Source organism: Falco cherrug, chromosome 4 (genome assembly GCF_023634085.1).
Source record: "Falco cherrug isolate bFalChe1 chromosome 4, bFalChe1.pri, whole genome shotgun sequence".
In the NCBI taxonomy this organism is placed as follows: Eukaryota; Metazoa; Chordata; class Aves; order Falconiformes; family Falconidae; genus Falco; species Falco cherrug.
The window spans coordinates 91,873,991-91,897,496 of record NC_073700.1 but is presented as its reverse complement, the minus strand read 5'-3'; the positions used below and the strand labels follow the sequence as shown (position 1 = coordinate 91,897,496).

The window sequence follows — 23,506 nt, the reverse complement described above, 5'->3', positions numbered from 1 at the left end:
TTACTATTTAATCCAGACACTATTTGAGAACATAGAAAGAGGCCTGTACTATTTTTTTAAAATCAGAGACATTTCCCTGCACTGTTATATTTCCCCATTTCTTGAAATCCACACTCCATATTTCATATTCATACCTCATCTCCAAATGTCTGGCTTGCTTTTGGATGTCAGCCAGCCATCTTCTCACCTGGAGATTAACCTCATTCTGTTGTGGTTGTTTTCCACTTGCCGCTTCACATCTAATGAATCCGCTCCTTTACCACTTCCTGAACGTAGCCCCGCAGTGCCCACGCTGTGGCTGCAGCAACCAGCCATTCCCTGCCTGCCTGGGGTCCCCTCCGTTACTACCGTGCATTTTTCTCCCTACGCATTTCTTCCCTGAGCAAGGTCAGCTGTGAGGACAGCTGCCCAAACCAACCTGCCTCTGGACTGAACTACACTCTCCCCTCTCTTCAGGCCCGAGTACACCCACAAATTTTTCTTTTCCTTTGTTCTGCCTTTGATCATAGCACTTCTGTTTCCCCTGTGATAAGAATGCTGTTACTACAGATCTGAGAAACATGAAGCAATCAATTACATTCTCTCTTTGATTAGCCTCATTAACCATTCCTTACAATTTTTATAGTACTAAAATCTGTCCTATACTTAAAATTACTGACAATTTTGAAAAAAAAAAAAAATCTTTCATGTTCACATTAGATCCATTTCTACAGTGGGCCTTGTGTATTTACAAAGCTCACCCAAACTGCATATAGCGGCAACGCTAGCGTAAAAAGATAACACCCGCATAAACCAACTAGGATTTAGGTGATAATGGCGATTTGAACAACTGGAAGACTAGTTTAAACATAACCAACAGCGTCCACACACAGATCTGTACAGTTTTAATAACAGTATCACATTTTCATTTATTCCTCTGCCCTGCACACAAATAAGTCTTTAACCAACCTCCTGAATCTAAACCTAATGAGCATAGGCACAGCAGCGTTAAAGAAACTAGCAAACCAACTAAAGCCAAGACAAGCAAACTATAGAACAAAAATCTATCTAAGGATTACTGTGAGGGGGATGAGGCTCCTGAATCTAAACCTAATATATGCATTTTATGTGAAAAATCAATGGCATTTCTCGTATGTCAGACTGATTATTCTCCATAGAAAATTGATCACCTTTATTCAAACAAGCTTCTCTGTACGCAGTGTTTCATATGCTTCTACTTTGTACTTAATACATATTAACCCTCACGCTTGTGGGTCACTTAACTGGGCTCTGCAGAGACATAAAGCATGAACCATCAGTGGAAACAGTCGTGTTCCCATGGCACTGCAGACCGTCACCTCCCTCAACTACATACCACTAACCCCTTATACTTCTGTAAGGACAGAACCAAATGATTACTGATGATCACAGTCTAGAAAGGAAATTCAGATTCTTTGTGTTCTTTAGGCAATTTTTGTCATCTCAAATCCCTATTTTGTTAACAATAAGATGACAGTCTCTTCTTATAATGTTTTTCTAACAGAAACCTGGAAAAAGTAGGATCAACGGTTTCTTGTAAGCACATGCAGGCACATGTGTACACACTATAAAGATGGCATTTTTTGAAATGTTTCTGGAAAAAATAATAGGGGTTTGTTTGCTGATCTAGACTGGAAATTATTTTTCAAATGGTTGTTTTAGTGACAGCCCAAGACTTTGGCAGGCCTTCCTCTCCTCTTTTGTATCATAGATAAAGAGGACTGATTGCAGTTCATGGACTGTAGCACCAGCCTCTGTATCGCTACAAAGCACAGATTTAGCAGTTTTGTGGGTACAAAAAAGTGAGGTGAAAGTGACTCCAAACCGAGACTTCAAGGGAGCATCAAAAGAATTAATCTGCTGCAGAGACAGGGAGAACAAAGGAGAGGATCTTATCTGGGAGTAAGCAGGAGCTTTTGTCAGAGAAGGGGTGGTTAGAAAAAGAAAGCAGAACAACAGAAACAACTGAGAAGAAGTAGCAGAACACTGTGAGTCAAAGAGCAGAGAGTTGAACTGTTGAGTGGTCCAGCCCCTGATTCCTCTATGCCCTCACCCATAAAAAAGCTGCTGAACTCCTCTCCTATTGCCCCAACAACCTTCTTAGAAAATATCTAAACAGAATTGTACCAACTAAGTGCTTGTCCACACCAGTTCCCGTTTCTGCGATCTCTCACAGGTGCTCCTGTCCTACAGATAATGAAGAGTAATTACCGAGAAAACAGAAAGAAACGTAGACAGCCAGGAAGACCAACAGGCTATTTCCTGCATTAGCTTTCTCATAGCACAAATGGACACTTCAGAAATGTGTTGTATGTGTCTTTACTGCAGGCCTATGTTTTACTTCACTCTCTTAGATTAATAAACTCCAATTAGCAGAGACTCAACACGACCAAACAACGCAACTGCTTTTCCAAGTTGGACATTGGTTTGTGATTCTGGCAACTATTGACTAACTAGGTACTCATGAGGTCAGGAACAAATTATCTTGTATTTTAGAACAGCAAAGTGCCAGTAATGCACAGCACTGACGCTGCAGAGAACATTTAGTGAAGACCGACCCAGCACTTAAAACACTTTGGATTGGAGGGTCCAAACAGCTGAGTTTGCAGCAGAACCCAATGAACTAAATGAAACAACAGTTCCCTAGGGAAAATGCTCTCTGTGTTGAAGCAGCAGAGCCATCTGCTACCTCTTCTCTCCCCATTCCACAGTCCCCAAGGTGAGTGGGAGGACTGGCATAGCAGGCACTGACTGCTGCCTGATCAGAGATCTTGGTGGGGGTGAATCCCACTGTGCATATTTTAGACAGGTGAAAAAATCCCACTGCCATCTCAGGCAAGCTCAGAGCACTATGGTCCTCTTCACATAGGCAACTTCACAAAAGCATTACAAGGCATCTTTCACTTCTTATTTTCATTTTTTCCCCTAACTCAGCAGCCTGCTATCCCACAAGTGCTTTTATTACCTGGCAAGCCAGTAAGAGGGGCTCCCCACAGCCTGGCCAGCCATGCTTAGGTGCTGCAGGCAATCACAGGCATGCTGCTCTTCCCTCCATGCTCACCCTTACCTCAAACTTGCTGCCATTTATCCCCAATGAAATATCCTGCTACAACAGACAATGAGCAGTCTTCTTCACAGTTCCTCCTAACCAGCGCAGAAAACCTGGGCTACTGAGATGAAAGGCAAAGCATATTCTCCTTTCCTGCCCTCATTCCCTGTACTCTCACCCTCACCGTCTAAAGCAGCTGGCTGGACCAGGGGCCAGTAGGTGTTCATCCTACTCTAGGAGACAGATGTTGGTGATGAATCTGGACCAGGAATTCCTGTATTTTCCAGCTACACAAGTTATCACCACCCCAACATCTCCCCATTATGTGCATATAAAGTCACACTCTTAATAGTGCCACAGCTAGAAGGTGGCACTGTGCTGTGGAGCAGCTGTGGACCACTGATGACAGCCTCACTGGCAGTTAGCACAGGGAAGACCTTGGGTCAGAAACATTGGGTCTTAGACAACATGAGAACACAAGAACATCTGCTAGAGGAGCAAGATGTAGTGAAGAACAGAGCCCAGACTCAAGCCCATCAAATTAGCAGTTTTTAAAAAAATTTAAAGAGAAGTTCCAAGTGAAGCATAGAAAAAACGGTAGAGGAATGGATGCATGCTCAAGAGCTAAAAGGGAAATGGGAAAGAATGCCAGTGAAAAGATGAAATTGTCAAGCAGGCACAGAAGAGGAGGTGGTTACCCTGATATTAATAATGTTTTGATCAGCAAACATGGAGATATGGATCCCCACAACACCGAAGAAACAGCACTTTCTTGACTTGATGAAGACTAAGTGACAATGAGGAAGGGTGTATTACATAGCAACTCACAGGACCGTGGTTGACATTGCATATGGGGAGAAAATTGGAACAGGAGAAACTGATTACCTTCCCTCACATAGCAGGGGCAACATCACATGGGAATGTAGCAGGAAGGAGCCCTGGGGGGGTTCTCTCCCCTTTCTTCAACCCTTGGCACCCAGACAAGCAAAACCTACCTCTACCTTTTAACCTGCACACTAGAAACTGAAACAATTGAAAGCAATCAATATTTTAGTAATAGCTACTATCTGGCCTGGTTGGAAGGGTCATATGATAACTCCAGCTAGATCATAGGGAATGCTGAGAGGAGAGGAAAACCACCTGCAAATGTTGAGGCAAGAAGAATGAACACAGAAGAATCCTCTGCATCTACAACAGGGAACAAAGGGCTCAAACTGCAAAAAAGGACATTTCTAATCAGTGAGAAGAGAACTTTCTGACTGGATGTGCCTAAACAATGTCATAGATCATTTTAGAGAAGCTGCAAAATTTCTACTATTATGTAAAAAAGCCGGCAAGAAAATCACTCCTAATGAATAATTTTAAGTACAGCTGATTCTGCTTTGGTTTAGAAGAATGTGCCAGATGACCACTTGCACCCCCTCTTTTCTAGAATTTCTCTTGAGAAAAAAAATTTAAAAAGGGAAAATCAAGTTTTTATTATACTGGAACCTAAAGTGAAAAGAATCTGAGCTGAGCAGTTTAGACCATACCATCCACATGAAAAACTAGCAACTTCTACTTGGTCTTCATCTGTAAACTCAAAGACTGACAATTAGATCTTCAGAGATAAGTTGCCTTAGTTGCGCGTGCTTGTGCCAGCAAGACCCTAAATGTTGAGGTCTTTCATAATACTGTAATGACTTCAGTGTCCTAGTTTACATCATCTATGGGGCCAATGTTTTAAATCATTAGGCAGTAATTTGCTTTTATGAACCTGAGGTTGCTAGAGCCATATCATCACACTGCAGGCAGGTCAGCAAAGATATAATACATGTAGCATGCCTTTCACCATTATATTCTTGTGTGCAGATACCCATCTCCCAACTCAGGGCTGATGCCATCGCCTACAGAAGACACTATGCAAACAGAATCATCAAATTCCCTTCGACATGTGTGTGTTATCTTTTTCCTTTACGGAATCTCCTCCTCCACAACACTTCAAACACTAGTTAAAGTCTCCAAAGTTCTCAGACTGGAGTGTTTACTGGTTTAAATTTTGGATGAAGGCAAATATACTACTGAGTAGAAGCTCAGCGTCAAAAAGCACATTAGTAAGATTTTCAAGAGCTACTCCAGAAACAGCCAGGAACAGGCCTTCCTGGACCTGAGTTTCAGCACTGTTGGGAGAGCATCAGCTGTGTTTATTCCGAGTGTGTGATCACACCCTGGAACAGCCTTCCCAGAGTGGTGGTCGATGCCCCATGCCTGTCAGCGTTTAAGGGGCATGTGGACAGTGCCCTTAATACCATGCTGTAGCTGTTGGTCAGCCCTGACCGTGGGCAGGCGGTTGGACTAGATCATCATTGCAGGGCCCTTCCAGTTGAACTATGCTGTGCTATGCTATTCTTCCTCCCACCTCCTCCTTTCTGAACGAGCATAAGCCAAGGAAAATTGTGATGATATTTCTGCCCTGCACTAGCAGAAAACACTGAATACTCGTCACCATGCCCCAGCCTAGGCATTGCCTCTGTTACGTTGTGTGGGAAGAAGGCCTGTACCTCCCACTGGGGGAAATATCTCTGGATCATCTCAAGAGAACTGGACCATCTGTACAAATTTGCCAGAAGCAAGTGTCAAGTGCAGGTTCTGAAAGTCTTCTGTTTTCACCCAGTTGGGTTGGCTTTCCACAGGATAGCAAATCACTCGACATGTGACACTAGCAAGGCTCAAGGCACTTGCAGTTAAGATTTTATGATCAATGTCATCTAGAGATGAGCTGTGAGCAACGTGAAATGTTCCAGACAGGGTGTTATGCTTCTTTTTAATTTTTTCAGCCCCTTCCTTGGCTCAAAGATCAAGCCTTTGGGCTGATGCAGGACATGCTCCTCAACTGAACGGCTGCAAATCCTTGGGAGGTGAGCAGCACCTGTTTGTGTCCCCATGGATTGTTTTTTCCTCCTTGTACTCATTTCCAGAAATGCCTGATCCGTTTCCTATGGATAAACATGCTGACACAAAAGACCCTCAGAAGAACAGTACTCCATGAGACAGAAGGTCCATCGGGCCAAATACTCCATATCCAAAGCGGTCAAACAGCACCGTCTAAAGGAGAGCCTGTGAGCAGAGCAGGTCTACTTCTGCCAGGGTCCTGGGGTGCCAAGAGTGAGAATGTGAAGGATGAGGATCAGGGCTGACCACACATGAAAGACTATGATGGAGGAGGTGTGGTACCATGGGATATTTTCCAAGTATGGCACGTAGCGATGACAAGCACACTTTTTGTCTTCAGAAACGTGCTCCGCCGCTGTGCTTCTTGGCCAGGGATGCACGGGAAGCGCCCTCGTGCCTGCCCTGCGCTTGCCTTGCAGGCAGGGAGAGCTGACAAGGGGCAGCTCCTGATGGGGCAGCGAGCCTGGAGCCCTGCCAAGCAGAGGCTGTTCTGCACAAGCGAGAAGCCCTGGGGAAACGGAGCCGAGGGCAGAGCAGAGCTGGCTCCTGCCAAGGCTTGTGATGGGCAAGAGAGCCAGAGCACCAGGGCACGGGGGTGCCTCGGAGGTGCAAGCGCAGCAGGCGAGAACCTGGCCGAAAGGGCTCGGAGGAGCCCTGACAAGAGGCTGTGCTCGGTGCGACAGAGGACAACAAGCAACTCCTGGGGGGACCACACTGGGCCCCCCTCCCCGGGAGCCCCGAAAGCTTCCTCCCCCCGGATGCAGGGCACGAGGGCCACCTTCGTGGAGCACGAGCAGCGGGCACCCAGCCAGAATGGCCCAAAGGAGCCCTGGCCAGGGGCCCTGCGCGGTGCTGCAGAGGCAGGCAAAAAACCCCCAGGGCGGGACGCTTGGTAGCCCACCGCGGGGGAAAAAAAGCCTTCCTCCCCCCAGCTGCAGGGCACGAGAGGCCACCTTCGCGGTGCACGAGCAGCAGGCGGTGACCTGGCCCGAGGGACCCGAGGAGCCCTGACAAGTGGTCGCGCTCAGTGCTGCAGAGGAAGGCGAAAAACCCCCGGGGGCCAGTGCCAATGTGCCCCGGGGGAAAATTCCTTCCTGACCCCAGGCAGCGCTGGCGATCGGCTGTTCCCTGAGCATGTGAGCGGGACCGGCCTCCTCGTCCCACGGGCCGGGCACGCCTCCCGGGAGATGCCAAGCCTCTCCCTCTGACCTGGAGCCATCGCAGGGGCTTCCAAGAGTGACCAAATGCCCCCGGCCCGAGCTACTCAGGGGGCAAGACTCCTGCTGGCACCTGATGGGACACCAGTGGGTGCTCCAAAGCTCCGGGACCCCTGGCAATACCGCTGCATCTTGTTTCTTACGGCTGCTGCCCCTGGCTCCACGGGGATGAGGACGGCGAGCCCTGCGGCGCTCCTCAAGAAGGCGTTCCCGTGGTGTTGCCACCGCTGTCCAGCTGAGAAGGCCCAACAGCCTCGGGCACCCCCAGGGGTGGGTGGTTCTTCTCCTCTCCTGAGGGGCTGCTGTCTGTTCCCCGAAGGCTGAAACAACATCTCCACCCGTCAGATGGGCTTTGGCCGTGGCCCTGCCGGGAGCTGCCCTTGCAGCGGAGAAGCTCCAGCAGCCTCGTCCAGGCTCCAGGCTCCCTCCCTCAGCCCCCAGGGAATTCCATGATTCCCTCGAGGACTCCCTCTCGGGTGTCTTCAGGCCGGTGCCAGGCCAGCTCTGGCAGGGGGACACGGGACGATGCCCCTTTTATACTCCCCTGGAGCACTGTGACTGCTCGTTGCCAGGTGACAGCACTGTGACATAGGGGTGACACATCCCCCCAGGCATAGCCCTGCCCCCGCCCAGCACCCTTGGAAGGAAGGGCTCTGGGGTGCTGGCCCCGAGGCAGCCCCTGTTGCCCAGGAGGCCCGGGGGAGCTGTCCCTGCCCTTGGTGGCCACGCACGGGGCTCAGCTGCTAGGCTTCCCTGGCACTTCCTCTGCCACTCAGCTCCCAAGGACAAACCCCAGGCTGTTCCTCCTCTCTCAGGCTCTGTCAGGGACCAATCCTGCATTCCGGAGGTGACCTCTATGAGGCCTTGCCTCTCTGCACCAGAGCCAATGCCCACAAAGCTCTCCTGGGCTGCCTGGTCCCCCGAGTCAGAGGACCAGGTCTGCAGGAACAGTGACTTTCCATTTGTGGACATTGTGAGAGACCAGTTGTATCGGTTAGAATGTTCAGAACTCTGTGGGGCCTGATAGGGTTCATCCCAGAGCACTGAAGGAGCCAGCAGATGTTACAGCAGAACCCCCCCTCAGTCACCGACAAGTGGTCTTGGGAGTCTGAGGAAGTCCACCCTGACTGGAAACCAGTCAACAGTATTCCAATTTACAACAGCAGCATGAGGGAAGACCCAGGAAACTAGAGATGTATTAGCTGGACTGCGCAGTTGCTGGAAAAATTGTGGAGAGGATCACACTGGGTGCTTTTGAAAGGCATAGAAAGAGCAATGCAATTAAAAAGGCACAGTCAACATGGGTTCACAAAGGGAAAGTCTGTTCCATTAATTTGATATCCTTCCGCAATAAGGCCACCTGCCTAGTGGATGAAGGGAAGGTGGTAGATGTAGTTTTTCTGGATTTTAGTAAAGCTTCTCACACTGTCCCTGACAGCATAGTTATGGACATTTGTCCACCTGTGGGATGGGCAGGTACACAACACGCTGGGTGAAGAAGTGGCTGAAGGGCAGGGCTCAAAGAGCTGCAGTGACTAGAGCTACATAAGTGCTAGATGTGCTACAGCAGTGTGCCCTGGCAGCCAAGGGGGCAAAGCCCCACCTGGGGTGCATCAAACACAGCATAGCCAGCCGCTCACAAGACGTGGTTATCCCGCTGTCTTTAGCGCTGGTGCAGCCTCACCTTGAGTGCTGTGTGCGGTTCTGGGCCCCACCATTCATAAAGGCTGTGAAGGTCCTTGTCTGCATCCCAGGGAGGGCACCCAAGCTGGCGAAGGGGCTGGAAGGCATGGCCTCTGAGGACACAAGTTTTGCCTAGGTTAGAGAAGGGCAACTTCACTGTTCTCTACAGCTGCCTGAGGAGCGAGGTACCAAGATCTTCCCCCAGTACCTCGTGCCAGGATGCATGGGAACAGCTTAAAGCTGCGCCTGTCAGGGGAGGTTTGGACTTGACACCAGGAAACATTTCTTTAGTGAGAGGGTGGTCAAACTCTGGAACGGGCTTCCTGGGGAGACAGGTGATGCCCCACACCTGTCAGCATTTAAGGCATGTGGACAGTGCCCTTAATACCATGGTTTAACTTTTGGTCTGCACTGAAACGGTCAGGCAGTGGGAGTAGACACTCATTGTAGGTCCCGTCCAGCTGAACTATGCTATTCATTCACGTAGAGGTGTTGAGTTACAAAAGAGAGGACAGGGAGATAACTAGTGTTGTAAATCAGGTTAGCAGCTTCAATTCAGAGGAACCTAGGATACAAACTCAAGTTTTTTATCCAAATAATCTTGTCCCCAGAACTGACTCTGCCAGCCTTGGTTACCAATACATACAGGTTTCATTATAAACAGGTATTTGAACACATCAGTGTTTAATTTGCTTTTATGACTGGGATGTAGGCTCCTAAGTTGCTCTGATGCTTTTAAAACTTTAATCCGGATTCTTCAGCTGATTGTTGGCAGCTTCCAGCACATGCTGCAAGCTCAGCACGTCCATGCTTCCTGAATATGGGGGGAAAAGTCATTGAAGAAATGCAATGAAGAGCACTTCAGTTTAGTAAATGAGACACTCATGGATTCAAAGTCAGGGTGCCAGGGCACATGAGCTACCACTAAGAGTACCATCTTCTGGACGATGTGAAAAATTGAGTGACCGATTGTTATTATTTCTAGTTGTTTTAAATCACATTTCATTTTGATTACTAGCCTGGTCCAGCACATTTTGGGCAATTGCCTCCTTCCTCTCATTAGCACTTCAGTTCATGATTAAGTGCGCAATTACTTACTTTCTTTAGCCTTATACCATTTTTTTTAATGTCATTTGCCATACTAAACCATTGGTACATGTACCTCGCCCATTTCCACAATGTAGACTAAATATTTCTGGGATCCTGTAGGAAATATTATTGAGGTTATAAAGTCTGCTCTATCACGGATGATTGCTTTTGTTTAAACTAAGAAAATAGCATCAAGTACAGATTCTATGTAACTCTCAGATTTAACACTTCTAATACAAGACAGACTCACCCAATACAACATGTTTTCACATCAGTTTTTTTGCTTTTGTCATATAAGAAATTGATTAGACACACATGTATATGGGCACATGCACGACCTACACCACAACCAAAATTTCTCCTAGATTGCAAGTAACTGAAGATAATTATAGCAACCTTAGAAAAACAGTTTCCATAGATGAAGGTTTATGTTTTACAGACACTCCATATTTTTAATACATACGTTGCATCAATAACAAATAGTAGAAAACTATGTATAAATGTGTTATAAACTCAATTGACTGAAGTTGCTCAAATCCAACATAAGCAACAAGATAAAAGAACTCAGAATGTATTCAAGATCTCTTTAAGCCACTGTGATATTACACACCTGTCACAATTACACCCTATTCACACCATCAGAAATCATATAAATCATGGATTTTTAACTCCTGATGCAATTTACTTGTTGTCAAGTACCCAAAGCAAACAAAACTCAGGTAGTTCTGTATCTTTCCTATTTGGGGGCCTTTTATTTAATGGTTTTTAATGTAAATTTTCAGCAAAAATAATGAAGGATTTAATGTTGTAAAACCATAAAGGAACTAAAAGCTAACTAGAAGTTGAAGCACAAGAGAACAGATGTGCACAGTTCATGCAGTAACTACACACATGCATGCCATGAGTGGGGAAGCAAAAATACAGAGCTACATGGTACTGTGACCTACTCTTATCAGGCCACTAACAGCTTGCTTTCCCCGTAAATAACCAATGTTTAGGCCATCAACGTGAGAAACAACCACCACAGATGCCATAACAAGGCCAAAATTGCTAGATGCTCCCAGGTGCAATACATGTAGATCAGACACGTTTTCCCCTTGTTAGTGTGACTGATCACCAAAGCAAAGGTAAGAGCAGCCCTGCTGTCAGAGTCCACCAGCATACCCAGTTTGGGCCCAAGGCACGCATCAGGCTCAAGGGAGCTACCCTGGGGCTGGTGCATGAGCAGTCCAGGACACCAGGTAGTTAGATTAAAGTGTCCTTTGCTGAAATGTGTGGGCATACCAGAAACAAGACCTCCCATGTTTGAGCAGACACATGTCTGGAAGCACTACCTGTGATGCAAGACTTCCACCAATGCCTTACCAGACAGTTATTCTTAACACCACTAACAAAGATACAAGGAAACAAATAGTATTTTTAAGCTTCTACTCTAACTACTGACCCACACACAGCTCACACCATAGCATCATCAGATCCCTTCAAACTATTAAAGACTGTATTACGTGTTTTACTGGAAAACAGTTGCAGTCCAACCTGCAGCAATGGAAAGCATCATGACTTTTGCATTGACAAGTCTAGTGCTTTATGGCCTCATGAGCTAGATAGGAGTATTTGAAAGGGAAAATCCATCACTTGCCTGCAACAGCCTCAACTACTAGATTATTAAATTATGATATGATTACATATGAGACTTTTCTACATGTTAATTGTTGGAACTTTTATTCCCTTGGAGCTCCACAGAATTTAACGTGTGGCAAAAAGGGAGGGGAGTTTTATAGGCAGTAAAGTATGAGAAAAAACAGTCTTAAAATAATCCCTTAGTTCTCCAGAGCCCTATTACATATTGCACGTAACAATACAGGATACATGCTAGAGGGGTAAAAAAAGGTTTCATCAGTCCTCAAAAGATGATTTGCAATGCTTGCTGACAACTGTGCCTCCCGAATTCATGCTGAGAACAGCTTTAAAACAAACCATACTAACAGCTGATACGGATGCTATATACAGTCATACACAAATGCTTTTCTTCACGGTTTAGCGTCTCTGTCTATGGTCCTGTTCCGAGACACCCAACAGCTGAACAAGAGTTACTTGTATGTAAGATTTATACCCGTCAGCTTTTATTAGTGAAGAGCAACAAAACAAACAACGACCAACGAGGTCCTCGTCCTTGATCAGAAACTCGCACCAATTCTCCCCGACTTTGCTGGTTGCTCATTTCCAGGCTCCGGTAGCACAGGAGTTTTTTAAGCAATAACCACCCGCAGCCGCACAGCATTGTGATCAGCCCCATGACATTCCCCGAGCCGAAGCCGCTGCTAAGGCAGGCGTGGGCCCCCGCCAGCGCTGCCCGCGGGTTTCTGTCACACCGGGGGGCTCCTGTCACACACACCGCCGCGGCCGGCGGGCCCGGCTGCCGGGCCAGCGCAGCACGGAGGATCGCTTCAGCTGGGGATGAGCCGGCGCGGATATTAAAGGAAAAGCAATCCTCTTAGGAGGGCTGGCGGCAGGCGGTGAGGCGAGGCGAACCCCGTATCCCCCCGGCCGCCGCGCACCCCTCGCCCGCCCCCTCCCCCGCGGGCAGCCCCGCGCAGGGCAAGGAGGGGGCGGCGGCGCGCGGGGGCTGCGGCGGGTGCGCACCGGCACCGCCCGCATCGCGCGGCCCGGCCCGGCGGGGAGCGACCGGCCGGCGGGGCGCGGGGTGGGCACCGGCACGGCCGGGCGGCGCGGGGGGGCGCCGCGGTTAAATGGGACAGTTATATAATAACGCCCCGACCGCCACCTCCCACCCCTCAGCGGCACCCCTCGGCTGCGGCTCGGCGCCCCCGCGGGCAGGGAGCGGGAGAGCCGCAGCGGCGGGCGCTGAGGGCGAGCGGGGCGGCCTCCCCCGCCGGACCCCGGGCGCCGCGGCCGCCCCCTTCCTCCTCCCGCCCGCTGAGGAGAGGCCGCCCCTCCCTGCCGACACCCACCCCACCCCCCTCATCCAGCAGCGCACCTTCTCCTGGGCGCGGTTGAGGCGTTTCTGGACGTTTTTGGCGAAGATGCCGGTCTTCATGTCGGCCATGGCTGGCGGCGGGGATGGGGAGGGTGAGGGCGGGGGAAGGCGGGCGAAGCAGAGCCCGGCGGCAGCGAGCGGCAGCGGCGAGGCAGGCAGGGAGGGAGGGCGGGCGGGCGAGGAGGAGGAGGAGGAGGAGGAGGAGGAGGAGGAGGAGGAGGGCCTTAAAGACACAGCGGGGAGGGGCGGGGCCGCCGCCGTCGCCTCAGGTGAGCCGCGCGCCTCCCGCCCCCGGCCCGCAGGGGAGGCGGCTGCTGGGCTCCCGTGGGCGAGCAGCCCCGTCTCCTGCAGGTGAGGCAATTCCGCTAGATAATAAAAAAATCTCAAGAGAGATAACGGGGGTGACAATTTCCAGCAACCGTCAGCGCTGCGGCAGCTGATGGCCGTGCCCGCTGCCGGCATGAGCTCCCCTCGTACAGCCAGAGAGCATGAGGCACCCATCCATTCCCCTAGAAATTTCCACACGCTTTCCAAGCTCCTTTGACACCTCTCACTCTGGTTTTTGGGGCAGCAGCGTCGCGTGGTTAGGTTCGGGGACTTGCACCCCTAAGCTGGGTGGGAGCTGGGCTTGCTGGCAGAGGTGGCTGCCGTTCTGGTGGTGCGCCTCAACTTGCCATGCCAGTGCTCTCGGCATCTTCCTGTCCACCGCTCACTCCTGTGCCAGTGTAGCAGCCAGCAGGAATAAACTGGCTCCAGACCGGTTTCAGGTTTTTGGTCTTATCCCTGAAATTACAACTTGCAGTCAGAAGTAGAAGGCAGCCGCAACAAAACTCTCCATCCTCCCTTGATGCTCAAGCACCCCAAAATCTTCCAAATACAGAATCGCTCGGTGCTGGTCACTCAAGATTAGCAAAGTCAGCCTTCCTGGGTACTGTGGGACCAGATTTGCTTCAGACATTGATTTCTGCTGTTTGGCCAAGCATGGAGCTCCCTGATGCAGAGGGTAGAAACCCAACAGCAAACACAGCAAAGCAATACAAAGCAAACAAAACACTGGAACTCCAGGCTATGAGCCTGCACCTATATTCTTCTACAGTGAGCTGTTCCATTTGTAATATTTTTCATTGATTTTTCAAATTGGTACAAAACACAAGCCAGAAGGTCTTGTACCTGCCAAAAGAAAATGTCTTGTACACCTAGTAAGTACAGCTATGTTTCCTGAGACCTGTATTTCTGACATCCGCACAGTCCCAGACCTGCACAACACATTTTCCTGTGGTATGAGGAAGCCGACTCAACATACCGACTGCAGCAGTAACAATGTTTGTTGAGAAATTGTGACCTACATAAACCTTACTTAATACTCACATAAACATATTTTAAAAAGAAGAAGAAGAAAAAAAACACCAACAAAAGCAGAAAAACAAAGAAAACACATCATAGCAACCGAGGAAACTATTTTATCCAAAAAGATTGCAGGCAGTCTCTTATAATGCTGTTAGGCTGGTGAAAGATCAAAACAAAATCCCGGTGTGCACAGGGCTTCCAAATTCTTTGAAGTAATTTTTCACATCTTCTTCAGAGTTTCTGGCCCATTTGGCATCTGATTCCAAAAGGACCACACTGCTTTAATAATAAAAAAATGATGACAAAGAGGGGATCTTAACTTTGATTAGTCATGCATTTTCTTCTCCTAAGGGCAACCAAGGTAGCACATATCAGCAGCACAGAGTGTATCTGGTTGCATTCAGGCTGTTAGGGGGAGGGAGGACACTCTCCTGTGCCTTTTTGTCCCCTGTTGTCTGATGCAACGATAGTTGATCCCCCACTGCCAAGCCTGAAAATGCTTTTTCGTGCTGGTGGATGAGAAGCATGAAGATGTGTGGGCTGTACTCAGTCATACAGCTGCTCTTTTCCTCCTCAGTCAGTCGGCTGGCGCTGGCTTTGCCCCATGTAACGGCCTTGGAAAATGGCCAGAAATGGCTTTTTCACTGGCTGGTTTACCAATGTGCATGTTGCTCTCCATCAGCTAGATTTTGGAAAGTAATTATCAGCAAACAATCAGGATGATCTCTCCATACTCTCTGTCAGTGTGGCATGTAACATTTATTATAAATCTCTCTCAAGAGAGAAATTCCCTGTTAAGATGTCTCAGAGCAAATTTCTCTCTGTGTGTTGCTGATACCTTGGTCTGAAAGACTAAGATGTTTAAAAATGAAGAATCATTGACTACAATTTACCCTGCTTGCTTTCTCCTATATTTGTTCTGTTACTGTTTATTTGATGTTATTTTTCAAATGAGATTTAATTTCAGTTTCACTCTTGAGTAGCAGGGATGATCAGTCATTCACAGAAGAATGTTTCTAATGGAGTGGTGATTTTTGAATGTAAAATCTGTAAAGGGAAGGAAGAAGGTAAATATTACTACACTACTACTGCTACATCACCACTTTTGCCAGGTGATGATCTGTGTTCACCCAAAATGTTAGTCAGAGAAAGGAGAAATCTGCATCTCTTCTGACTCACCAACAGCATGGTTTCTCATCACACATTTCTGCTTTTCTGAGCACTCTTCATTCATGTAAAGCAACAAAATTAGGAGAAACTGCTTCGTAGGAGACAATTTTACAATATCGATAAGAGAAAAAAAATTGCACGTGTCTTACAGCCATCTCCATTGCAATGATAATTACAATATAGATATCAAATGCTTTGGAGTAACAGAGCAATTGTCATCTCACAGAGCTCCAAAAACAGCAGCCTGAGGAAAGTTGTAACTCACAGCCTGGACATGGCAGGTAAAAGACATCCCCATCACAAGCACAGCACTTTAATATTCACTGCAGTGGCAGATTGGAGTGGGAAATGAAGATTATTCAAATGAAGCTGCAGTGCAGCCCAGGAGTTGAAATAGCACTGTAATTGCAGATTTTGGGAGACAGAATATATGGACCCAAATTCAATGCCAGTGAAGACGAAGAGATAAGAAATCATGGGAAAGCAAGATGAGAAGTCAAATGATTTCAGGTGTACAACAGGACCTGAATTGTAAATGACCTTTTACAAACAACAGCTTGGTAGTATAGTTGCAGTTTAGGTCAGCATATAACAGGCAGTAAAAGACTAGCTAAATTATCGGGCCAGTTTCTGTAGGTCTTTCTGCTTTTTGGATGTGGGTCACAGAGAGGAGAGCTGCCTGTCAGAATTGCAAGAAAAGGAAAGTAAGGAACACAGTGGAAAATACAGGTCAAAAGAAAAAAATGTTTTCATAAAATAATGTGGTGCCAAACTCTATAAAAATCTAGTCCAGAGGAAATGTTTTATAAACGTGAAATTAAAAAGCATATATGTTCTATGTTTAAAGACTTAGGCATTTATTTTTAATTAAAATTCTTATTATTAAACTATAGATTTATTTATTTTTTTAAAATTTTCCTTTGCTGCCATCACTTCAGATTAACACCTCTCCCTCAGTCTTATTTGCTGCTCAGGTAATAAACCCACCTTCCCATCAGCTTCAGCTTCAGCCGAGCACAGGCCTTTGGGGTTGCTGGTTTACGCTGCACATGTGCCTCGCTCGCTGGGAGCTGGTGCTGAGTGACAAGAGGGTCCTGGTTTCTCTTCCTTCATTCCCAAATTTATCACTGAGGAGCAGCTCAGCACCCAAGTCCTTCCTCCCCACAGTGCAGCCAAGGATGTATTCTGTATATGCTAACATATGTTGAACCTGTACTTCCATTCTGGCACAGAACACCAATTCCATCACTGGGAAGCATTTTATCTGAAAGGCACCGTTCAGTTTCAGCTTTGGTATTTGAACCTATCTGGCTTCACAGAGCTACATACAGGCAGACTGTGCTCAGCACTGACCTCACTCTGTTCCCATAGAGGTCTGTTCTCCTGCTGACTTCAATCAGCAAACACCTAGACCGACACCCCAGACTCTGAAACGCCCTGAAACGAACCTTGTGTGGGAACGTGGTACTAAAAGGAGCCTGCAGAACTCGCTCCCAGAACAAACACCATTGATGCTTCTGGAAGAAATTTGCTCCCGAGTAGCACCCTTAGGACACGGATGTCTGTGCTGGACTTCTGCAGGGCAGAAGTGCACACCTTTTCTTCCTTTTCATCTTCCCTGAAAAACAAGGAATTAGAGAAATTACCTTCAAACAGAGGGGGGAAAGTATGCTAGAAAGAGAGTATGTGGAGTTATTGTTGCCTTTGGGTGAATCTTTCCAGGTTTCAGGCTGCATGAGTAGATCAGATGACATGAGAAGAGATCCAAAATCCTCAAGGGTTAGCAAGTGGGGGCAGGAGTGAGTAACTAAGTATTGTTTAGTTCATACCGGGCAATTTTACTTTTTACACAGTTGCAGTGTCAATGAAATATAAACTTGAGGAAAAGAGTAGGGTGATGAAAGTGACAAGCTTTCTTGAGAACCAAAAAAGAGTTTCTGCATGGCCAGAGCTGCAGGGATCCACAGATCCCTCCCCTGGTGAGAATAACTGCCAACATGGACCTGTTGCAAAAAGGGTTGCACAAAGAAATGGGCTTTAAGTTGTATCATTTAGGTAACAACAGTGTCTTGATAGGCTGTGTATATAGTACCGATTCTAGCACTGGGAATGAATGCTGAACAGGATACTCATTCTCTGGTTGGCCTCATCCTGATGTATCAGATTTTAAAATAAAAACACAGCGAAAGGTACAGAAGATGAATTTTGGACAACCATGCTGGCAACATAAGAGCCACCTAAGTGGAAAAAACTCCCGTAAAGTAATTAAAAAAAAAAAAAAAAAAAAGTCTCCCAAACTAAGACTCTTCAGAAGCATGTAATTTTTCTGGAAAGTACCATCTAGTCTTAGCTGACATTCAGGCTTCCATAGTCTATCTGAGGCCAGCATTCAGAGATAATTGAAAATTGCTGTTGAAAAGTCTGGGCATAGATGTTTTTGACATGTTTCATCTTCTCAGTCAGAAGGTCACAGGCTAGAACCAGAAATATCTGCCCTCTTAAATGGCAGGTAAAAAGGACAGAAAGGCTTTCTGTAGGACATCCTTTGGATCTCTCCTGAAAGAAAAGCCAACCTCTTTGCTTAAAAAGTGTATTCCTCCACACACAATGTTTCATACCCATCCTTTTCTCTTTCACATCAAATATATTTATGATATTCCTAACACTGACAGTGAGAATCCAGAAAATCATACTTTTTGTTTGCATAACAACAAAAATTATTATTGTGACACTTAATCTTTCTCTTTTTACTTTTTCTTTTTTTTTTTTAAAGCAACTCCACCACAATCTTGCCTTCTTTGGGGAATGCTTCACCAGTGGTGAGTTCCTCTCACAAGTTAGGCGCTTGTAAAGGGAACAGCTGCATGGCATCAATTGGGTTCCATAAATGACGCTTTGCTCATGAATCAGCTGATAATGGCATTGTGAGCCCCTTATAGCATCATCTTGCTGCTTTGTTTTTGTTCCTGTTCATGCAGTTACACAGTGCCGTCATTTCCACCACTCACATGGTCTAGGAGGAGGGATGTAGTGAAAGACGTGTAACACTAATCCTAAAATGTTCAAAATTTGGAGAAAGATGACTAGCCATAACTATTCTGACTGTGTATGCCCCTAATTTAGAAAGGCCACGAAACGCAAGATAATACATACCTGCAAAATAGTAAGTAGTTTTATCTTAATCTTATGGAGATCATAGATTTGGTTTTCTTCAGTAAGACAGACGTATGTAAACCACTGTGGACTAATTGCACTGGTTTAATATCTGACACGGTGTTTTCTAAATATTGGTAGATTTTCCCTCCTAGTCACCTGGAGCTGGGCTATGGAGGCTGGAAACCTCCTCTCCTGCAGCAGATCTTCTTGTCTTGACACTCACTGCTTTTAAGGAAGTGATAACAATGCAGAGTAACCAGGGATCGGCTTGCAGGGATACAGAAGACTGCCTGTGAGAGCAGCACTGCCCAGATGTTGCTACTAGCCCTAGGCCTGCCAGGCATGTCCGAAAAAGCTAGTCTGCAGGGAATGATGGCCTCTGGCCCCAGGAGGGGCACTTTAATAATGAAAACTGTACACCATAGCAAAAGATTAACCCAAACTTCAAAAAGGCACCCCCTCTTGAGACTCTGTCAAATTGGAGCATCTGCGGCTTTAAATCATGAAGTTGAAAGTCAGGTTTTAAACATATGAACTCTCTGAAGATGCCCCTAGCTTTTGACTAACAAGGATCCCTATTCAAATCTCTCTGCTTTTCTTTTTTGTTGCATGGTTTGTTCTTAGTTGAGATACATTAGTCCTGACTTCTCTTACCATAATCCATAAATTGTTCCAAGGAATCCCAAACTGAATTTCATGCCTGTGCTCTGCATCAGAGCTTTGGGCATGCCAGCATTTTTCTCATGAAAATTAGTATGAGCAGCACACTAAAAATTTGCAACATACATTTCTTTTTGCAGGAAGAAAATCCTTCATTTACAGTGGCTTTGGTTATAGTATTATTCATCCCAAAGGTGTCGTGGACTGATGCGGGGGGGAAGCCATCCCTGGAGTCAATTAAAACAGCCCTACCTGTAAATGGCCTGACTAGCTTAAGAGATTGTTATTTAGCTGTCGCTAGCATATTCTTCAGCATGCTTGAAAAGTTGTGTTCCACGTTTGGGTTTTTTCTGTTGGTTCTTCCCACCCCCCCACCCCAAAACATATCTCTACAGCATTTAGAAGAGCCATATGCAAACAGCAGGGATTGGAGGTAAGATAGCCTTTGCATCCAGATCCCAGCAAAACTTTCTTTGGTCCTTCCCCAGACTCCATTTCTGATATGTATCACCTTATTATAGATGTATGCGTGATAATAAATACTCCACTCATCCAGCATCTGTCTCTGGAAAGATATTTTTCTGAACTATTTCAATGATTAGATGAAGACTACTTTGGATGCTAACAGTTGCTATAACAGTCACTATAGGAACCAAACTCTCTAACTGTTGCAGGCTTCCTAGTCCTTGGCATGTGAGACAGTGATTTTTCTCACACTGTGGGGGGAAAAAAAAGTCTAACTAATAATGTTATGCCAGTCTTATTTTAGAAGCATCTTTTTGCATCTTTTTGCAGCTTTTATCAAAGGCAGCCTTGGTAAAAAGTTAAAGTTATACATCATCCAAATTAAATTTTAACACCTTCTCCCTTACTTTTCCCCTTTTCAAAACAGTATTGAGAAATGTTCACACATCACTACTCTTCTCCCTGTTGTATCTGAGAAACAGCACGCAGAGCTAACTACACACTAATGATATCTTCTAACTGCATGTCTCTTAAAAACAGTGCTTTTAGAAGAAAAACCTTTGGTAAATCTTAATCACCAGTGAATTAACGACTATTGCATATCAATTAAATTTTTAAAACCTGCAAATGCCTTTAGACGAATACATCCCGTATAATCAAGGATGAATGCATTGCTCTGTAGGGAGAGGTCATGGACTTCCTGTGCTGCTCGTTATTCCCTGAACACCTGTAACACAGGGAGATGAAATGAAATCTGTCATGCAAAGGAAAATCAGGAACAGGGTCAGAAAGCAGACTGAAGGCTCAGGCCCCTGCGCGCAGTTACTAGAATAAAGATTTTCAGTGGATGGGGCAAGAATTTGCAGAAAAGGCATGAGCAGAACATGGTGGTGAATATTTTTCATTGTGCACTGATTTCTCTTCACCTCAGCATAGCATTGTTCAAACTCAGTATTTTCAGGTGCCCTCCCACTTTTCCTTTGAAGCAAAAGATCTAGTCATGTCCCCTTCAGTGTCAAGGGAAGAATTTCTCATCAAGATTAATGCAATAGCAGACAAGCATTAAATAAATTTAAGAGTGTTAGTAGTGTACGTGCAGGTGAGTGTCAATACTTTCACTATGCCAGAGCTGACATGCTCCAGTTGACACACAACTTAACAAGGAGATCAAAGGGGCTGCCTGAGAAACAGGTGAGAAACCCATGGAGGCAAGGGTCAGAGCAGTTATACACACAAAGCTAATTATTTCAGTATCATTGATATCTACCTGTGAACAAATCTTTGAAGCCTCCGCTGCTTCTGTACGTCAAGCGTGAAACAAGTTTATTCTGATCCTTCTCTTTGTGTCTGCCAAAACTCCCTTTTTCCTGTTAGCCAGTATCTGCTAAAATGCTTCTAAAATCCCAAAGCAAGATTAAAAGATATGGGAATTTTAGGAAAGGAAGGAAAGCCTTCTTGGAAAGTCTTTTTTTTTTTTTTTCTCATTACAACATCTCAGACTTGGAGTGAGGCTGACTTCATCTCACTTCACCTTGGTGGCAGCAAGGAGAGATGAGGTAGAAGTCCAGCTCTGCACCTGAACCTGCCATGACATGCACGTTGGAGGTGCTTGTGGGAGCAGACCCCCAGCACGGGCAGGCACACACCTTCTGCCCCTTCAGTTTAACCTCTGGGGCAGGAATGGGGTGAAAAACTTGGAGGAAATGTTATGATGTCTCAAGACAGGAATGGCTGCTGCCAGTGCCACAGCCTAACTGCCCTCTAGCCTGGTGCTCACAGAGCTCTCGTGGGATTTGAGAGACGAGGCTTTAAGCGAGGCTCAAAACACATGTCTCTCTTTGCAGAGTAGATGCTCCAAATGCTAGACTATTACTAGACAAGTGGGTGGTTACAATCTCACCTCCTACCCTTCCCACCCAGAGAAGAAAAATCATGATTTAAGGCGTCAGGCGCTGAGTCCTGGTTTCACAAAGACACCTAGCTACACCTACGTTCACGTGAGAAAAACATCTCTGCCTTCAGCATTTGACCGCAGCTGGCAGAGGTGTGCCCGCAGTTGGAGTGGCTCCGAGAAGCCTGTTTGGAACCCTCCTCCCCAGGCTGCAGCCGTGTGTGAGCCGAGGGCAGGTCTGGATACAGCTCAGCTGCGCAACCCAGGTGCAGGCTCCTGAGATAACGGCTGAGACATGTGGAGATGCTGCGAGAAAGCGTGTTGGCTAGAGACATGCAAAGCGTGGAAAATAAAACAGAGACAGAGACAGAGACAAATTTGTTGAGACGGGGATAGACAGTAAATTGAGGAAAACTCACAGGAAAAACTGTAACCTGAAGAAGTATTAAAACATAAGGGAAAAACAAAGACTCAGAAGAGCAACGTGAAGGCTCAGCCCCGTTGCAAGGAGGGATTGAGGAGGCCAGCCCTTGGCCTGCCAGTTCTCATCCAGTGTCTCGCTGGGGTGGTGGCATATTAGCTCAGCAACTCAGCAGTCTTAGCTCTTAGACAATAGCGAACTGCTTTGCAATTCTAAGTCCTGGGGGGGTGGGGGCGGGCGGGGGATACACTGCGTAAACCTTGCTGTTAGTTCCCATCTGCTCATGGTTAAGAGCTGCCTGAACAAAGCGACTGAAGGAGTCTGGGTTACACAGTTAACAGCCTTTTCTCCCTCTCCCACTCCTCAGTTCTCAGGAAACTGTGGAAAACTGTCTCAGCCTCTCTGGACCCAACTTTGCAATCTAGTGTGGGCTTTGCAGGACTGAGCTGCTGAACTTTTAATTTTCAGCTGGGCCTAATGACCTAGGTAGGGGACAAAAGGCAAGGGTGACATATGGAGATGCAGGGGTGAGCAGGGAGCAATGGGGCATGATGAAGATGAGCAGAAGCAGGCTGAACCAGATTGTGGAGCATAAATGTGAAAAGATATTTTAAGTCATGCTCTGTATTACATGACTCATCAAAATATTGCTTAACATACAGAGTTTACATGACACATTTCTACATACTTTGAGACATAACTCAAAACCTTGATCCAAAAGAGCAGTGCTGCCAATTTCTAGGCTCCAAAATTAGCCTGCAGGCGTCAGAAGGGCAGTAAGATGGGATCATTCAGCAGCACGAACCAGCAAGACCCCTCTGCTGACATCATCTTTTGCAACATTCATTATTCTGGAAAACTCCCCCATATAAAGAATTTGGAAAAGGTAAACAGGACTGAGCAAGAGAGAGGAAGAAGTTGTCTATGCTCATACTGAAGCCTGTCACAATGCAAATGAACAGAATCTGCTTTCTATATTGATTGTCACCTTTATCACTAAGATAGAACACATTTAACTGAGCTACACTATGAAAGTGGTTTTAGAAGAAAGCAAAAGGAGAGGAAAATAACTTGCAAAAAAGCTTTCAGTCTTCTATGGGGAGTGAGAATTAAAGGACCACATGAATGGGTGTCAACAGTGTCAAACCTATTGGCTGGTTCCCACAGACAGATCAATGCCCAGTTAATGTTGGTCTCCCTTGTAATCTGGCACAATCAAGAAACAGCCCTTAGGAGAGGACCAGGTGGAATTGCTTACACTTTCATAGAATTATAATTGCAGTCAGAGAGAACTACAAAGCTCTTTTGAAGTTCTAGGGCTTGGAGGTGTGCCTCAGCTACTATCAAATAATTTAATAAAAACTTCTCTTTGACTTGAATAAGATTTGGTTTAGGATTTCATAGTCTGAGG

The 23,506-nt window shown here is 46.3% G+C and overlaps 1 protein-coding gene across 11 annotated transcripts in view; it reads right to left on the bottom strand.

The window, feature by feature from the left end:
• Nucleotides 1–13,150, bottom strand: part of AMPH (amphiphysin) — a 120,766-nt gene extending 107,616 nt beyond the window's left edge. For all 11 annotated transcript variants that reach the window (XM_055707240.1, XM_055707242.1, XM_055707241.1 and 8 more), the window contains exon 1: nt 12,986–13,150. In XM_055707240.1, the coding sequence (XP_055563215.1) occupies nt 12,986–13,054 (69 nt within the window). In that variant the 5' untranslated portion in view covers nt 13,055–13,150. The remainder of the gene's footprint in view (nt 1–12,985) is intronic.
• Nucleotides 13,151–23,506: the final 10,356 nt, after the last annotated feature.